The sequence below is a fragment of the Larus michahellis genome, chromosome 1 (genome assembly GCF_964199755.1).
Source record: "Larus michahellis chromosome 1, bLarMic1.1, whole genome shotgun sequence".
Classification (NCBI taxonomy): domain Eukaryota; kingdom Metazoa; phylum Chordata; class Aves; order Charadriiformes; family Laridae; genus Larus; species Larus michahellis.
This window is the reverse complement of record NC_133896.1, coordinates 200001804-200018206: the sequence shown is the minus strand read 5'-3', so window position 1 is coordinate 200018206 and position 16403 is coordinate 200001804. Positions and strand designations below refer to the sequence as shown.

Here is a 16403-nt window from a genome sequence, read left to right as displayed (position 1 = left end):
TTCCCCAATTGGTGCCAGACTTGACATGGACTTTATCTACTACCTGCTCAATACAGAATGAAATCATGCTGCTAAAACCTAAAATACTGCAAACAAGATAAATCGTATTTATACTATATAATTCCAGAAAATTCCTGGGGGAATGCTGTTTATGATATCAGGTGCCTTTGCTTCAGTTTCCTCTGATCAGATGGATTTTCAATAGCATCAGTGCAACACATCTCATAATGACACTTATTAAGTGGGGTCCCAAAGGATCAAAACTGTTACCTTCAAAGACTTTTAGTTAAAGGTTGAATTACACTATCAGACAAGACAGGAAGTCTGTGAGATGTATTTAAAAGAGGATATGATGGTGACTTTAGAAATCTTTCACTGCCTAAAAAGTACATTTATAAACATTATATTCATCTTTTAGAAAAATCAGACTTACCTAATCACCCAAAATGCAGAGGGAGAGAAAAAAAGGACACATTTTCTCAACCTCTTTTGTTGATGAACTGCACACTGTGGTGTGTTTCACATGCTTTTTTAACCTGCATAATTCCTGTTTCATAAAAAGAACTATGTTGCTTTTATAATTTCCCATTTTCATGGGATTATAAAAAGAATTTGAGTTTATGAAATATATTAAAAATCCTTTCCATTTCTGGTCTATTTATGTTAATACACCACTCTGGTCCTACACTACAAAAAGATATAGATATTTATTTTTTTCCCCCTCAACTGAAAGATCAGGTAGACCTTACTGAAAAAAATAATTTGTTAAAAGCATTTAACTTTAGCAAGCTTCCTAAGCTAGGAAAGCCAAAGTTACCCCCCTATACAGGGCTTTTATACACCTCTTCCCTTCAACAAATTTGAAAGAGAAAAGTAGACAATATCAATTAATGGACAGACATCCTTTTACCACTTTTTTTTTTTTTTTACAGAATCTTTCCTATAAGTGTCAATGCAAATTAGTTGCTTCAGTAGTTTAAAAAGTAAATACAAAGACTATATAAATGACTTATCTAAGCATTCAAGATTTTCTAGTAATAGGATCAGTTATTCCCGCTGACAGAGCTAAGAATTCTGTCTGCAAGACTAGAGCACAAGTTTGTAGTCCATTGTTTCTTCGTGCTTAGAACTTGCAAGATGAATATATGTACACATACAGGTAAAAAGGAACATCTATGTAATTGAAATTATCCAACCAAGTTATATGCCAACTAAATAATTCTCTGTGCTGGTAAAAATACTGCTTTACAGCTAGACAACTTCAGGATTTTTTAAATCGTGTCTCATATTTGACATTTGTTTTATATTACAGTCAAATTCACATTTTGATGTAAATTTAAAACAAATTTGTCTAAATTAATTAGCATACTAAGCAGTGTCACAAACCTAGTATTTTAAAGAGCAAATGTACAGGCTCATCTTTTATTACCATATTGTAGCATATTACATCTACAAAAATTATTATGATCAATGCTACAATCATGCTTGGGTCTTAGTGTCATATTTATCATGAAATATTCTCCTGATAAGAACTCCAACAGATGAGTGAACCTCCCTACTGTGGTTTAAGCTCTTACCACAACTGTGTAACACATACTTCTCCAAAATTTCATGTGCTTGCAACAGAATCACCACAACAGAACATGTGCCTGAACACTCCAGTCCACTGATCAAGGCAGATTCAGGTCATGATGCCAGACTGAAATGCAGTGGCTGAGACATAGCACATGTTCCTTCTTGCCAACCCTGCTACATAAGCAAGTCAGACAGCTGGATAGAGGAACACCATAACACTGCTGTTTTCTCTGTGCTACTTTAGTCCTCTCCTCCTCTGCTTTTTTTTTTTTTTCCCTGTCACCTCCTCACTTTGAAGCTATGTTTTCCCACAACTTTTCTTGCTGTAACTCTCAATTCTCACTTCTTCCAGCATGAGTCTTCTGTACATTTTCCTGTGGAATCTGTTAACCTGATCATCAATTAATGTTTAAGTATTATAATTTGTGCTTCAGAGGAGACAGTGCAATTAGAAGGAACAGGAGTGTGTACATCACAGCCATTTCTGGCTGACTGCAAACACTGGCAAGCATCAATTTACATGAAGTGCAGATTTGAAAACCCTATTGTAAACAAGTAACACCCTAAGCAGTAATGAAGTCCATGTATGTATACCTATCTCACAGTTAGTTATACAATTGTCATGCAATTAAGTGTTTTTATAGTGCCTCTCTGCTATGACATCTGAGGTAGGTGCACTGCAGCCTTCCCTCAGCTGGGCACTTCATGGTCTGTTCCTTATAAGCCACCTTTTTTCCCCCCCACGTTCTTGTTTGAATTTAAGTACCTCCAAGACCTCTTCACCCTTGTCAAATGTGACTGAAACAGGCAAAAGCATACTGGTGACAATACCCTTAGGCAGGGGACAGGCAGGAAAAGGACAACAGCCAGCCATTCAGCATGATTCCACAAGTCTTACTTCTTTCAAAAACAAACAAAAATTTTGATTGTAAGATATGCACTGACTTCTCATGCAGAACACACTGTTACATCATACAAGCCACATCTAGCTACGAACTGTGTTTTCAATACCAGTGTTGGGGGGCTGAATGGATCACTGAAGACATTCAGTGGCACTGACCCTGCATATAAGATGTTAAACTGGCGGATAGAGAAGGGAACATATAGACAAATACCTGAAACATGAAGAAAGGATTTTAATGTCTAATGCTACAGCTTCTAGATTAACATAATTTTTAAATTTCATTAAACTTTTTCAGGTTGTGCTAACATAATCAACCAGTTTCTAGAAGAAACACTGAAAAACAAGTACTACTACCATTACAACTTCTGTATGTCTGAAATTGTCGTCTTTGTAGCTTTTTGTAGCTTTTATGGTACAAAGATAATTTCTATCTTCTTACTTCAGCTACTATAAGACTTGATACCTTTCAACTGCTGGCAAGTGTTTGCTGAATTCTAGACAACAGAAGCAAAAGTCAGAAGTACTAGGTTCAATCTCTATTTTATGGTGAGTATAGCTTGGGGCACATCATCATTGCAGTTAGCACAGGTTACTTTACCACTTCTCAGCCATGCATAAAAACCCCATATAATTCAGTCAAGTAAGACTTTGTCTGCAGTTTAATGCATGGATGAGGGTAAAAGACCAAATTCTACTTTTACTGCAAAGACATTAAAAAAAAAAAAAAAAAAAAGACCACACACTTTTAACCTCATCCATTTTGCAACAAGAACAGTGGCTAAACCCTAAACCACTCAAGGGGAAAGGTATTTTCCAGTGCTTTTCCACAATCTCCAGCCATGTAATTACGACTTACTACAGCACAAGGAACCACGGGAGTGGTGATGTAGAGCAAAGTCCAAGGAAGCTCAAAGGGATGCAACGCTAGGAGGCAGTACTAAGGGAAGAGCTCTGCCACCAGTAGTAGGAACACTGGATCAAAGAACTAACGAAGCATACAAAAGAACCATCTCTTTGTAGACAGAATGTGCTCTCGTAAGATCATCTCAAAAGGCACTGTGGCTAACAAACTAAAAATACTGGAAATCACTCTTCAGTGTACCCACGCTACCTGACAGTACTGTAAAATGTAATATATTGCTTTCTAATATTCAGAGCTTGAACAACAAAGATAAGATGCATAAAATATAAGTGAGTCGTACAAGCAAAACTTGAATTTGGATATAAAAAAGGAAGTCATGAAACACAGGAATGCGATGGAAGAGCTTCTTCAAGATAGTTCCAAACTGCTCTGTTGCAGATTATAAGTGTACGTGTCTGTTAGATTTGTGTAGGCACAAACTGTCTCTTGACAAAAATTGCCTGTTGCTGGTTTTGTACTAATGAAACACAAGAAAAGAAGCAACAGCCTGAGAGTTCTTGTAAGAGGCACAGGGAAAGGCAAGAAAAACTTGTAAGAATTTTTAGGAAGTTGTCTGGCAGTTCATCAAACAGTGGGTTGACACAAAGAAGAATTGCCAGGAAAAAAAATATTATTACTCACCAATTATATTCCTTTTTTGTTTTTTTGCAAACATTTATGCTTAAACATGAGTATATGACTCTTGTTAAAATCAAGAAGATCTGCCTGACCATAACCACATTGTTCTAAACAACTCCACAGTAAATACCACATGCTTCTTCACACTATCTTTACCAAAATATTTTTAAGCACAATCTTATATTATCTACTAAGTGTTGAAAAAACTTTTACAGCAGGTATCCTATGCTAGCTGTCCCATCTCACAGTTCATGCATCATAAAGGCACAGGAAAAACCTTATGCCTGGAGTTTATCCACCTTGGTGCACATGATTATGATTGGACAGATAATAACTAATTGCCATCAGAATTTCAGCTTCATGGATATAGACACTTTAGTTAATCAAAAGAAGATCTTTAGTTGAAAAAACTGGTTTGGGGTTGACCTCAACATTAATGACATAATGTAATTTCTAAAAACCATACATATAGAATAATGTTAAACTAGCTGCTGAGCCAGTCTAGACCTACAACTTCTATGCTGTCCAGAAGCAGAAAAGTGAGGTCCCATACTGGACATAAATCAAGAGGCCAACACTGACACAAAGGCCTCTTGTGGGTCAACTGTGGGTGAAAACACGTTAGCTAGAATGGCAATAAAATGAGATCGTCCTAGCTCAAGGATCAATCACATTGACTCCTCAGCAGTCTAACCTAAAATCTAACTACTTCAGATAATGAAAACTCATTAAGTACATGGTATATGTCCTACAACACTTGGCCATATAAAGATCTTTGCGTACAGCTCATGAATTCAAGAAGTCAGACTCTCCAAGTCCAAACAAAAAGATGTGATCTCCCACATCAGAAAAAACATTACTCAAAATTCTCATGAGCCACCTGTGAAATGTCTGAGATGTTAAAGCCTCTTTGCAGCAAGATTTACGAAAAACATAAATCATTTTCCAACAATATAAAATGGAAGCATCTCCCACTATTTCACATTATGATATGTTATAATCCCAATGCAGCAAATCAAGAAAGTAGATGACAGAGTGCATTTTTCCTGTTAACCATCTCTTCCCTTCGCCTGCGGAAACAGATTTGGTAACAGGAATATTCATTTGGCTGTGGAATACGTACAAAAGACAACAAACGCAAGATCTTCATCTACGAACCACCAACACATCTCTTCCACGACAAGCAGTAACTTCTACTGACTAATGGATATTTCCTTCCTTAAATTCAGCATTCCTCCATCAGTGAATCTACTGAGCTCCTCACCCCTCTTTAAAAAAACCTGAGAGCTTTATCACACCTGTGTATCTGCTTATAGCTCCAATTTATCAAGAGAGAGAGTAATGAAAAAGCAATCACTGGAAGAAGCCTCCTATCAGGACTCGGATCGATGCAAACAAGTCAAATTACATGCCAACGGGTGGAACGTGCTTGGCTGACCAGATCACGCGGGATGCCAACACTTTTCCGGGTAACCAGAGGAGCACCCGCCTGCTAATAGGCAAGGCAATTACAGCCCCAATACACGAGTAAGGTACTCGGAGAGCTGGGGACAATTCCGAACTGGATCGGGAAGAGAAGGGCACTTCTAGAAATCCTGCCCTAAAAACTCCCCTGTACTAAGCAACCCCGAACTGGAGGCAACGTCCTAAAGCTCTCCCTGCCAGCTTTCGGCACACTTCGGGGCAAAGCCGCGCTCAAACCCCACGCACTATCCCCTCCACAGCCGGGATTCCCCCCTCGCCCGCAGCCCAACCCAGTCCCGTCAGCGTCTGCACCAAGGCTGAGTCTCCCAAAGCCGATTAACCCGGCTCCGCTGCCGATCCCCGCCCACGGCCGCGCTCCCGCTCCCCAGCCGGGGACGCCTCCCCGCCGCCCCGTCCCCACGCCGCCCGCACCACCCACCGCCGGGCCACCGCCCCACAGCCCCCGTCCACCGCCCCGCGTCCCCACCCCCGGGGAGCCGGCAGGGCGCGAGAGGGCCGCCCCGGCCCCTCACTCACTCACCATGGTACAGATGGAGGCGATTTTGGAGACTGTCATTAGGATTTCCATCCGCCCAGCGCCATCTTCCGCCCAATCACAGCGCCGAGCCGAGAGGAGCCGGGCTGGGCCGGGCGGGAGTAGGAGGGGAAGGGAAGGCAGAAGAAGGCAGGCGAGGGGGGCGGCCCTCAGCGCCCCCGCCAGCGCCCGCCGCGGGGCGCGCGCGGCCCCAACGGCTCTAACAGCCCCAACGCCCGAGGACGCGGCTCCCCACCGGTGCCACCGACGCTGGCTCCGCGCGCCAGCCAGCCCCGCGCGAGCCCGGCCCCGCCTCCCGCCGGGCCCTAGCGCCGCCGGGTCACCGGCCCCCGCCCCCCGGCCGGCTCCGCTCCGGGGCTGGCTCCGCCCCCTCCTGCCACCTCCCCCGGCGCCGCCAAACGCGCGTGCGCGGCCCGGAGCGGGTCGGGTAGGTGCGGCTTCGTCCCCCTCACGCCGGTCGTCGCGCCACAACATGGAGACCCCGCCTAGACTGGGGTGTCCGGCTCTGGAGGCCTCGGCACAGGGAGGACATGGACGTGTTGGAGTGAGTCCAGCGGAGGGCCACGGAGATGATGAGAGGGCTGGAGCACTTCTGCTGTGGGGACAGGCTGAGAGAGTTGGGGCTGTTCAGCCTGGGTGAGAGAAGGCTCCCAGGAGACCCTATTGTGGCCTTTCACTACCTGAAGGGGGCCTACAGGAGGGATGGGGAGGGACTCTTTATCAGGGAGTGGAGCTATAGGATGAGGAGTAACAGTTTTAAACTGAAAGAGGGGAGATTTAGATTGGATATAAGGAAGAAATTCTTTCCTGTGAGGGTGGTGAGGCACTGGAACAGGTTGCCCAGGGAAGCTGTGGCTGCCCCATCCCTGGAAGTGTTCAAGGCCAGGCTGGATGGGGCTTTGAGCAGCCTGGTCTAGTGGGAGGTGTCCCTGCCCATGGCCTTTCACGAACTAGATGATCTTTAAGATCCCTTCCAACCTGAACCATTCTGTGAGCACAGTGGTGATTGTCAGGGGCCTCTCTAGCTGCCGTCAGGGCTCTGGCATTACTTTTCTTTTTTTCTTCTGTGGCCCCAGAGCTGAAATCCAATGGCTGGGGCTGGCAGTGGAAGAGTTGGGGGCAGGGAGGGGAAGTTGGTGAATGTTTCTTTAATGCAAATGCTGAGCTGCTTCTAGGGAAGGAGTTCCCTTGTGGCTTGGGGAGGTGAGGAGACGGAAAAGACATAACTCGTAGCCAAATGATAAAAGCAAATTAAAAAATAGAACTAAGAAAACTTTTGCCTTCTATCAGCTTAATCACTCTAATGCCAAGCTAACTTCAAAGTGACTTCTGACATCTGAACAGTGGTTGTTTTGTCAAAGCCGTTCCTCTAGGGTCCCTCCCAGGAAGAGAGGCATGGGGAGGCATGTACCTATGAATTCCTCTCTTCTTTTTCTTGCTTTGTCTCTATATTACCAGCTCTTTGGTTCCCGCGAGTCCAGGATTTGCATGCCCCAGCCTCAGACATCTTGGAAAATAAAGCTGATCAGTGGAGCAGTCACATCAACTACTTGAGGTGTCTACTTGGGAATGAGATGAATTATCTAGATACGCCTGTTCATCTGTGAACTATAATGGAAATCTGGGTGACTCGTTCAAGATGTTGCTGTCCACATTAAAGAAGCATAAAGCTAGCTAGGATATAGAATCATTTAGGTTGGAAAAGACCTTTAACATAGTTGAGTCCAGCTGTTAACCTAACAGTTCCAAGCCCACCACTAAACCATGTCTCTCAGCACCACATCTACACATCTTTGAAATAACTCCAGGGATGGTGACTCCACCACTTCTCTGGGCAGCACATTCCAATGCTTGACAAGAAATGGCACTCCCCATCTTTTTTTCATATATGGGAAACTTCTAGCAGATCAAGTTGCATTATTATAAAGAATAATGTCTATCCACATAAGGCCTAGATCATAAACACATCCTTTCACTGTAAAAAAGATATTTTAGTATCTATAAGATTAAATCATGATACTTTCCATGATCATCAGAAGTAAATACTCTTTAGCAACTAAATTAATGGAAATAGTAAATTTTCCTTCAGCTGAAACATAAAGAATATGACTTTAGAAAGTCTTATAACTGAACTCTATTGCAACCTGAAGTATCCTCAGTTAATTATTTTATATAATACCAGTGATCTAGAAGTGTATGTTTCAAAAGTATAGTAGCTGAGAAAATGAATGCCTCTTGGATGACTACATTCAGAAACTGTTGCCACAGAAACCATGGGGGAGGACAGCATCAGGAGAATGAGAAAGCATAGAAACAAAAGAAGTGGATTGGCCATTTATGCGCAAAAAAGCAAGAACGGATATTTGGCTGGCTAGAAGTGTCAAACCTTCAGTTATCCAACAGTTCATTTACTGAAATACAACACTGCAAGATACATCTGTAATACGGTTCCTTACAGTATTAATCAGACATACTACAGGAGATACCCCTGTACAATACAGAGTGGACGAAGTCTTCAGAAAATGATATGAAGAAAATATGACAGCATACTGTCTCCCCAAAGCAGTAACACAAAAAGCAATTGCACTATTGCAGGAGCTTGTAAGATTATCTGGGAGATAATTCAGTTTGGAAACAATTACATGGCATCAAGTGGAACTGTACAGGCCATAGAAAACTGCAGGCATCTTGAAAGGCACTCAGACGGAAAGTCAGAGATTGCCTTGAAGTTTCTTCCTACCCATAAATTAGAGAAAGAAGGCAAAATATACTTAGTGTGAAGTGCTGCTTTCTGTAGTTCCAAGGGAAAAATTAGATATTGTGGAGTATTGGACCACATTTCAAATAGAGTGGGGGATGTATGGCTATGCGGGCGTGCATCTGACAGGTGTGGGCTAATGGTGGCTGGAGACTAAGCAGAGCAACTGGGAAGATGCTAAATTAGTAACATAGAGAGAGACATTTTTTTTTAAATGCTGTGTAAACTGAGGTGCTGTGTTATGAGCAAACTGAACTCATGCTACATAGAATGAAGGGAAATACAGAAACACTTTCTATACCATTGACCATTAAAATGAGGTAAAATATAAGGCAATGAGTAAGAGAATTGGAAATTACCACTTAATTGTCATCATTAAGCCCCTTGGGGTGATTGGAATTATTCACAAATGAATTCTTCCAAGTATTCGACCAGCTAAGGAAAAAGGGTGGGTAGACCACGACTGTGCGTGTGTTTGTGTATGCTTGAGGACACAGAGCTTTGAAAGCAGTTACAGAGTCACTGTAATGCATATAGATCAGTATGGTAACTAACCCTGTCCAAGGAAAGACATCAGTTATATCTTGTATCATGGGGGAGAGACAAGATCCACCTGACAAAATGCGACAAGAGCATCTTTGCCAACTGGCCAGCCAACCGGCTGAGGAGAACTTTACCTAGGAACAAGGACGTCTCTTGATCACAGACGCTGAGTTTTGGGGGAATTTCAGCCTGCCTGACATCTGCTACAAGCACCACACATCAGAATGCAAGCAGTCAAGGAGATTTCTGAAGGACATCAAGGAAAACTTCTTGATACTGGCTGGGCCAACTAGGGGTGATTTGCAGCGGGATCTGCTTTTCACTAACAACGAAGAACTGGGGGATGCATTAATCAATGTCTTGGTTATCAAAGCCTGGGCTGTAGTGACTGAGGAGTGGAGTTAGTGATCCTGTGGGGGCTGAGGAGGGAGAGCAGTAGACTACAGATCCTGCCTTTAGGAGAAGAGACCAGTTTATTTAGGAAACTGGTAGGTGGGATCCACTGAACAGCAGCTCTGAAGGGTAAAGTTGCTCAGGGAAGCTGTCAGGAAAGCACAAGGATCCTAATACTCAGAAAAACAAATAAAATGCATTATTATTTTCAGCAATGAGAAAGCAAAACTGATGGCTGTGAAGAGAAAGGGAGTGGCTAAATGAGCAATTAAATTCAGGCTGGGGTTATCATAAGATCTGTATTGTTTGATAAATTCATCCCTTTCAGATACAGTATGTTTTGATATAGGCATTAAGTAGGGTTACTTAAAAATACAGTGATCAGTTCATGTCTGCAGAGATGAGGGGATGTTTGTGGAGTGCAGTGACTGAAAAGAAATTAAGAGTTGACAGTTGCCAGGAGAGCAAAAAATAATTTCTGTTCTAATGTTATGGTATAACCAAATAATGGAATCCTTGACTACGTAACCAGGGATGTGGCAAGTAGGAAGAGATGTTATTTTCCTTCTACATATGGCATTGGGGAGATTTTTGTGGTAATACTGCACTAGCCTCTGGTGTCCTTGGTGTCAAAAGAATGCTGAGAAATTACTTGAGGCTGGAGAAAATACTTTGCATGGAGAGACTTAGAGCACAATCTGTTTGGCTTATTGAAAAGAAGACTGGAAGGTGGCTACAGTGGTCTTTAATCTTGCACAGTGAGAGGCGTAACAAGAAAAATACCTATAAACTGAAATCAAAGAAATTTGACTTAGAAATTACACACATTTTTTTAACAGTGGAAGACATTAATGGTTGGAATATGTTGCCAAGAGAAATGGCACATCCAGTATCTCCTGAGGGCTTCACTTAAAGAATAGATGCTTTTCTCATAGAAGTACATTAGTTGAACAGATAGAATTAATTCCCCGCCCTGAAAGTTTCTTGGAGCATATAGTTGTTGTTACTACATACAATTTAAATTACCATAACACATAGAAACATAAGTCAGAGGCTGGAGCCCTTCACCTCCTTAGTCACTACGTAAGATGTTAAGAGAAAACCACATTCTATCTTCTGAAGAACTTATACTCCAAATGTACAGAGGCACAAACAGACACAGAGGAGCAAAGAGAAAATATAACAAGTGTAAACTGCTGCTGCTCATCCTGTGCTGCTCCTTATTTCATAATCTTGTGGTTTGGCAGGCACCTAGCTTACTGTAGGGTGCGTGGGTAGGTTGGTTTCAGAAATTGAAGAGTCGGCATGGTACAGGTATGTTTGCGCCTGTATCATCTGTCTGTGGCTACAGATGGTTTTGCTGAGTTTGGGGCATGTCAGGTTTTTATTAATGTTGCTTCACAACAGAATTGGTCCCATGAATCTATTTACCCCTCTGCTAACCAGTGAAACCACCAACTGGTTGGACTATTGCTGACATACCACATCTGTTGTTGGACCTAGTATACAGTATGACTGTAAGATCGTAGCATAATAGGACCATAGGATAATTCAGGTCGGATGGGACCCCTGGAGGTCTCTAGTCCAACCTGCTCATAGCAGAGTCAGATCTGAGGTCAGAACAGGTTGCTTTGTGTATATATACCTCTTTACTTGTTCTGGAAACTCTTTAATTTGGATCCAGACATAATAGCAGGGGGTCTGGTCCTTGCAAGAAAACCATCTGAATTCACCATCTGTATTTTTATTGACACATAGCCCAGTGAAGGTCATCCACCATTCTCTTGATATATTAACCATCCTTGTCATTGATGGGAAATGGGTGTTTCAGGATTTGTGCTATGAGGTAATAGAGAGTAAGACATAAAATAAATTTTCCCCAACTTGAATTTCATAATTCCAAGCAAACCTGGAGCTGCATCAAATTATACAGAATGCGAATCTTAACACATTATGTGAGTGAAATTGGATCCTTCTGGGGAACAGAAGACACAAACAGGAAATATATTTGGAAAGACCTGTTATATCAAACCATCTTGTATTGACTAACAGGTAGTTAAACATCTATATTAGTAGATTAATCTTTGTAAATTATGTTGATGGTACGTTTTCAGAAAATACAACTATTTTCGTAACACTTGTACATGCTCTCTGGGAGCCACGACAGGGGGGTGACAGTAGACTAACTGGATATGGGAGGATCTGAGCAAGTAGTTAAACATCTTATTCATAGCTTCAAAAGATTAAAGTCGGTCTTAGTTGTAACCATAAGCAAGACATTAATAAAGTATTATCACAGAAAACTGTACAAACTATAAAAATTATGATACTATAATTGTACAATAGATAAATATTTTTTTATTCCTTAGCACTTTTTATCAGTAAATCTCAGAATATTTTACGAAGAGATGCGAGACGTAATCATTATTAGACCAAATCTGTAAACAGAATAAATTAGGTGAGATTTCTCTGGCAGGGTGATATTTGCTCATGGTGATTTTTCCCTTACACTCATTTTTGAAGAGCAAAGCTTTCCTCAGTAAGGGTGTTGGGTTTTGTTGGTTTGTGTGTTGTTTTTTTTAAGCAGAGGGTAACATTTGTTTCTTGCAGAGTTCACATGTGGGGATATTTTGATACTTTCATTTTCACAGCTCAGCTGATACTGGGCGTCTTGCCATATATATATAGCTGGCAAACAATTAACCTGTTATTACACCAAGGATTACCAGCATCTGAAAAGTTAAGAGAGATGTCCAATAAGACTGTAAAATATAAGAGTTTAGTTGTGTTGAAAATGACAGTAGATTTCTAAACTGTTATCACTGTTTGAGTCTTTAGACTCCTAAGGGCAGGTGGAATTCTAACTGAAAATAAATTACAGTTCTTAAAAAGAGTCCGTTTATAAAATCGTAACTCTTTTGAAAGATGTCATTGTATTGTGCAAGAGAAATGTGTATAGTTTGGGTCTCAGTGATCTTGATACGAAAGGACGCAAGCTAGGCACAAAAACAATAACTGTGCTTTTTGACATTGCTCTGAACAGAATCTTTTGGAGAAACAGGGCCACACGTATATTTAGAAATAAGGGGGTTTAATATTGTAATGAAATATTTTCAATAATAGAACCTTTTCTTAAAAAATTAATGTCTTTGATCCTTGACACTAGCACTAAGGAAACCAGAGTCTCAGTAATTCCAGTTTCTCCTTGGAATGAAAACCTTAGGAGTCAGTGACAGTGCTCTAACGCTAACTTGGAAAACCCATTACTAGAGGTGAGAAGTACAAGATGCTTTTTCAGTCACTGTGTTCTCTGCCAGAACAACAAGAAAAGCTTCCCGCTGCAGTCAGCAAGATGGTATTTTTGTGATCTTCACAGCAGTTCTCCAAAAGCAAGATTAGCTGTCATGTAATAACAACAGTGACACACGATTTGACAACAGGCAGCCTCCAGGTGAAGAGTCTTTGTATCATTACAGTCTCCCCCACTAATCAGTTCTCTACAGTACCAAGATATAAAGGAAGCTGAGGAGGAATACGTAAAACAGCATGCAGATAGCTACACAGTGGAAAAAAATATCGATAAGAGGAGAAAAAATACTGGAAACAGCTTTGTGGAGATAATAAAATTGCTAAAGAGCATTTACTGTTAATAGCCTGTGTTTTTCGTGACACTAACGGGTGGTTAATTATTTTTGTTTTAATTGAAACATATGTCACAGCTAGCAATATTTTGTGCTTCCGCTGATCTAAAGCTATTGTTCAAGTGCATGTTGCAATCAGTTTGCAAACAATGCTCTCTTTGTCAGCAATACAGAAGTAGAATGATTTTGATTTCTTCTCGTGGAAGATTTGTACCCTGTGAAACCCACAGTTCCCCTCTGTACTTGCAGATGGTCAGTTAAATACTCCCATCTGGTTATACTTGTTTTTTGCTGGTTATACTTAGTTTCTTCTAAAAAAAAAAAAAAACACAAAAAAACTCCAAACCCAAAACAACCAGCCAACCACATGTTATTGCATGAGCAGTAGAACTAATAAAGCTCAATTTCATATGGATTTGTGCCCTGTGTCTTTACACTGCAGTAATCCAGGCATCACCTCTTTGTCCTGTATGGCCTCATTTCCTCCCTCCATTTCCGCTGCGATTTCATTTCCTCTTCTCCCCCTGCAGCACTTCTTCTTGCCATTTGCCCTTTTATTTGTTTTTCCCTGTTTTGCCCCTTCACCTGCACTGCCTCTCTGCCTTGGTTAAGCTGCGGCTGCCTTGGAGCAGCACATATGTTAATTAGCTCACATTACCATTTTGCATATTCCGTGAAGGACTCCACAGCATTTCACAAATATTAATGAATCGATCCTTAGCAATAACCCTGCTCCATAAATATGCACTATTATTCCTATTATACATATGGGAAAGTTGCTCTAGTTTATCCTTGGTTGGTCATAGCTTGGTCAAGCTTATCCTTTGTTAATTCTCCATTTCACTGCCCCTTGATTGACCATTAATTTGTTCTTTTCTGGCTATAGTATTTGTTCAGAGCAGCTGTTGTTGTCTCATTGACAGGGGTTGTCAGAGCGTAGCCAACTCTCATTATTTTATCGCAAGCCTTGTGATATTTGATAGTTCCCTTGCAACTACAGTTCCTGAGTTCACGCGATGAAGATTACTTGAGAAATTCACCTTTTGCTTGTTATAGCAAGTTTCTGGCTCAGTAAGCTAGAAAACTGAAAAATGTGGTGGCAGGACTGACAATGTTCAAAACAAGGTGAAAATAAAAGCACATGTATTTTTTAAAAAAATATAACTATTTTAAAGCACCTGTACCTTGTGCTGTCATGGGGCCTATCTCAGGTTCATCATTTAAGGTACCGGTATGTGTAAGACTGCAGAAGCTACAGACCATTTCCCATTTTGGAAAGGAGGCTGGCCTGCAAAAAGCAAATCACTCAGTGAAGGCTGACATTTTCCGACCACAAATTCAAAGTCTGCTAAAGCACCTAGGAAAGAATATATAATTGGAATTATAATCACACGTGAAGCGCTTTAATGCAGAGAACAATGTGCTTTTTATTCCTGTAGTTTCTGTATTTGATTCTTCCTTCCCTTTCTTTTGAGAAGAGGCTACGAAGGCAGGATAGGATTTTCTTTCAGCATCCAGAAGATAGGTAGAACTAGAGTAAGACAATAATGTTTACTGAAAGATTGTTACAATCTGCTCAGTACTAGAGTTTGCAATAACTCTGGTTACTTCGTGCATTATTAAAAAGAGCATTTTGTAGCACTATTAAAATCATAAACATTCTTCTTTGTCTTTATGTGTTCATACAAAAAAACAAATTCCATTTGGCATAGTTTGAAGTCAAATTTAAATTTGTGCTTACTGGAATTCAGCTAACACTAAGTAGAAAACATTCCTTTATTTGAAATAAAATTAACAGTATTTTATATAGCCCTTTCCTTCCAGCAGGCTTCTTTGCCATTTCATAAGCAATTAAAAACAATGATGTTAATGGCTCTGATTAGAACAGAGAAATAGAAATGGCTACCTCAGACACCAATATGCTAATACAATGCCATAGGATATTTATAGAATAGAAAATGATTACACCTGCAGCTTTACTTTATGCTGTTGCATCCATCATGCACGTTGCCTTTGTAAACTACAGCACCTGATGTTGCGATGTTGGAATCCTCGACTGAAAACAACCTCTGGCACCTATGGAGGTCTTTAGTCCAATCCTCTGCTCAAAGCAGGTCCAGCTAGATCAGGTTGCTCAGGGCAGCGTTGAGTTTTAAATATCTCCAAGGATGTAAGTTACATCTCTCTGAGCAACACAGTTGAGTTTTTGACCACCTTTACATTAATAACGTTTTCATTATCTTGAGTCAGAAATTTCCCATGCTCTAACTTCTGTCCATTGCCTCTTGTCCTTCTACTGTGCACCCCTGAGAGGTGTCTGTCTCCATCTTCTCTGCACCCTCCCATGAGACAGCGGAAGAGAGAGATAAGATTTCCTTCTCCTCTGCCGGTTGACCAAACCCTGCTCTTTCAGCTTTTTCTCATGTGTCCTTGTGCTTGAGCCCCATGACCATCTTGGTGGCCCTCCACTGGGCTTGCTCCAGTTACACCCATGTCTTTTGGGTCCTGGGGAGCCCAGAACAGGATGCATACTCCAGATGTGGTCTTGCAAGTGCCAAGTGGAGGGGAAGAATCCCTTGCCCTGCTGGCTAACCTCTTGCTAATACAGTCCTGGATGTCGTTGACTTCGCAGCAAGGGCATATTGCTCTTCTCTGCTAGGACTCTCAGGTCCTTTTCAGCAAAGCCCCTTTCGGTACAGCCAGCCCTCAGCCTGCCCTGTTGCCTGGGGCTATTCTAACCCAAGTGTAGGACTTTGTGTTTGCCTGTCCTGAACTTCAAGGTTCCTGTCAGCCCATTTCTCCAGCCTGTCTCAGTCCTTCTCAATAGCAGCCCTGCCCTCCCGTGATTTGACCGCTCCCAACAATTAGGTATCATCAGCAAACTCACCTGAGAATTAGCACCAAAAAAATAGTTTTGTAATATAGTTTCAGTGAGATTTCATCCGTTCAAACTTAGAGTGCCATTACAATAAACCGTTCCTATATATGATACTTTACATCAGGTATTACATTTCAGCAGCAAAGCTCAT

At 41.4% G+C, this 16403-nt stretch overlaps 1 protein-coding gene across 2 annotated transcripts in view; it reads right to left on the bottom strand.

Annotated features, from left to right (window-relative positions):
- Nucleotides 1–6358, bottom strand: part of USP12 (ubiquitin specific peptidase 12) — a 48181-nt gene extending 41823 nt beyond the window's left edge. For both annotated transcript variants that reach the window (XM_074568775.1, XM_074568781.1), the window contains exon 1: nt 6025–6358. In XM_074568775.1, coding sequence (XP_074424876.1) covers nt 6025–6072 — 48 coding nt within the window. In that variant the 5' untranslated portion in view covers nt 6073–6358. The remainder of the gene's footprint in view (nt 1–6024) is intronic.
- Between the last annotated feature and the right edge of the window lie 10045 nt (nt 6359–16403).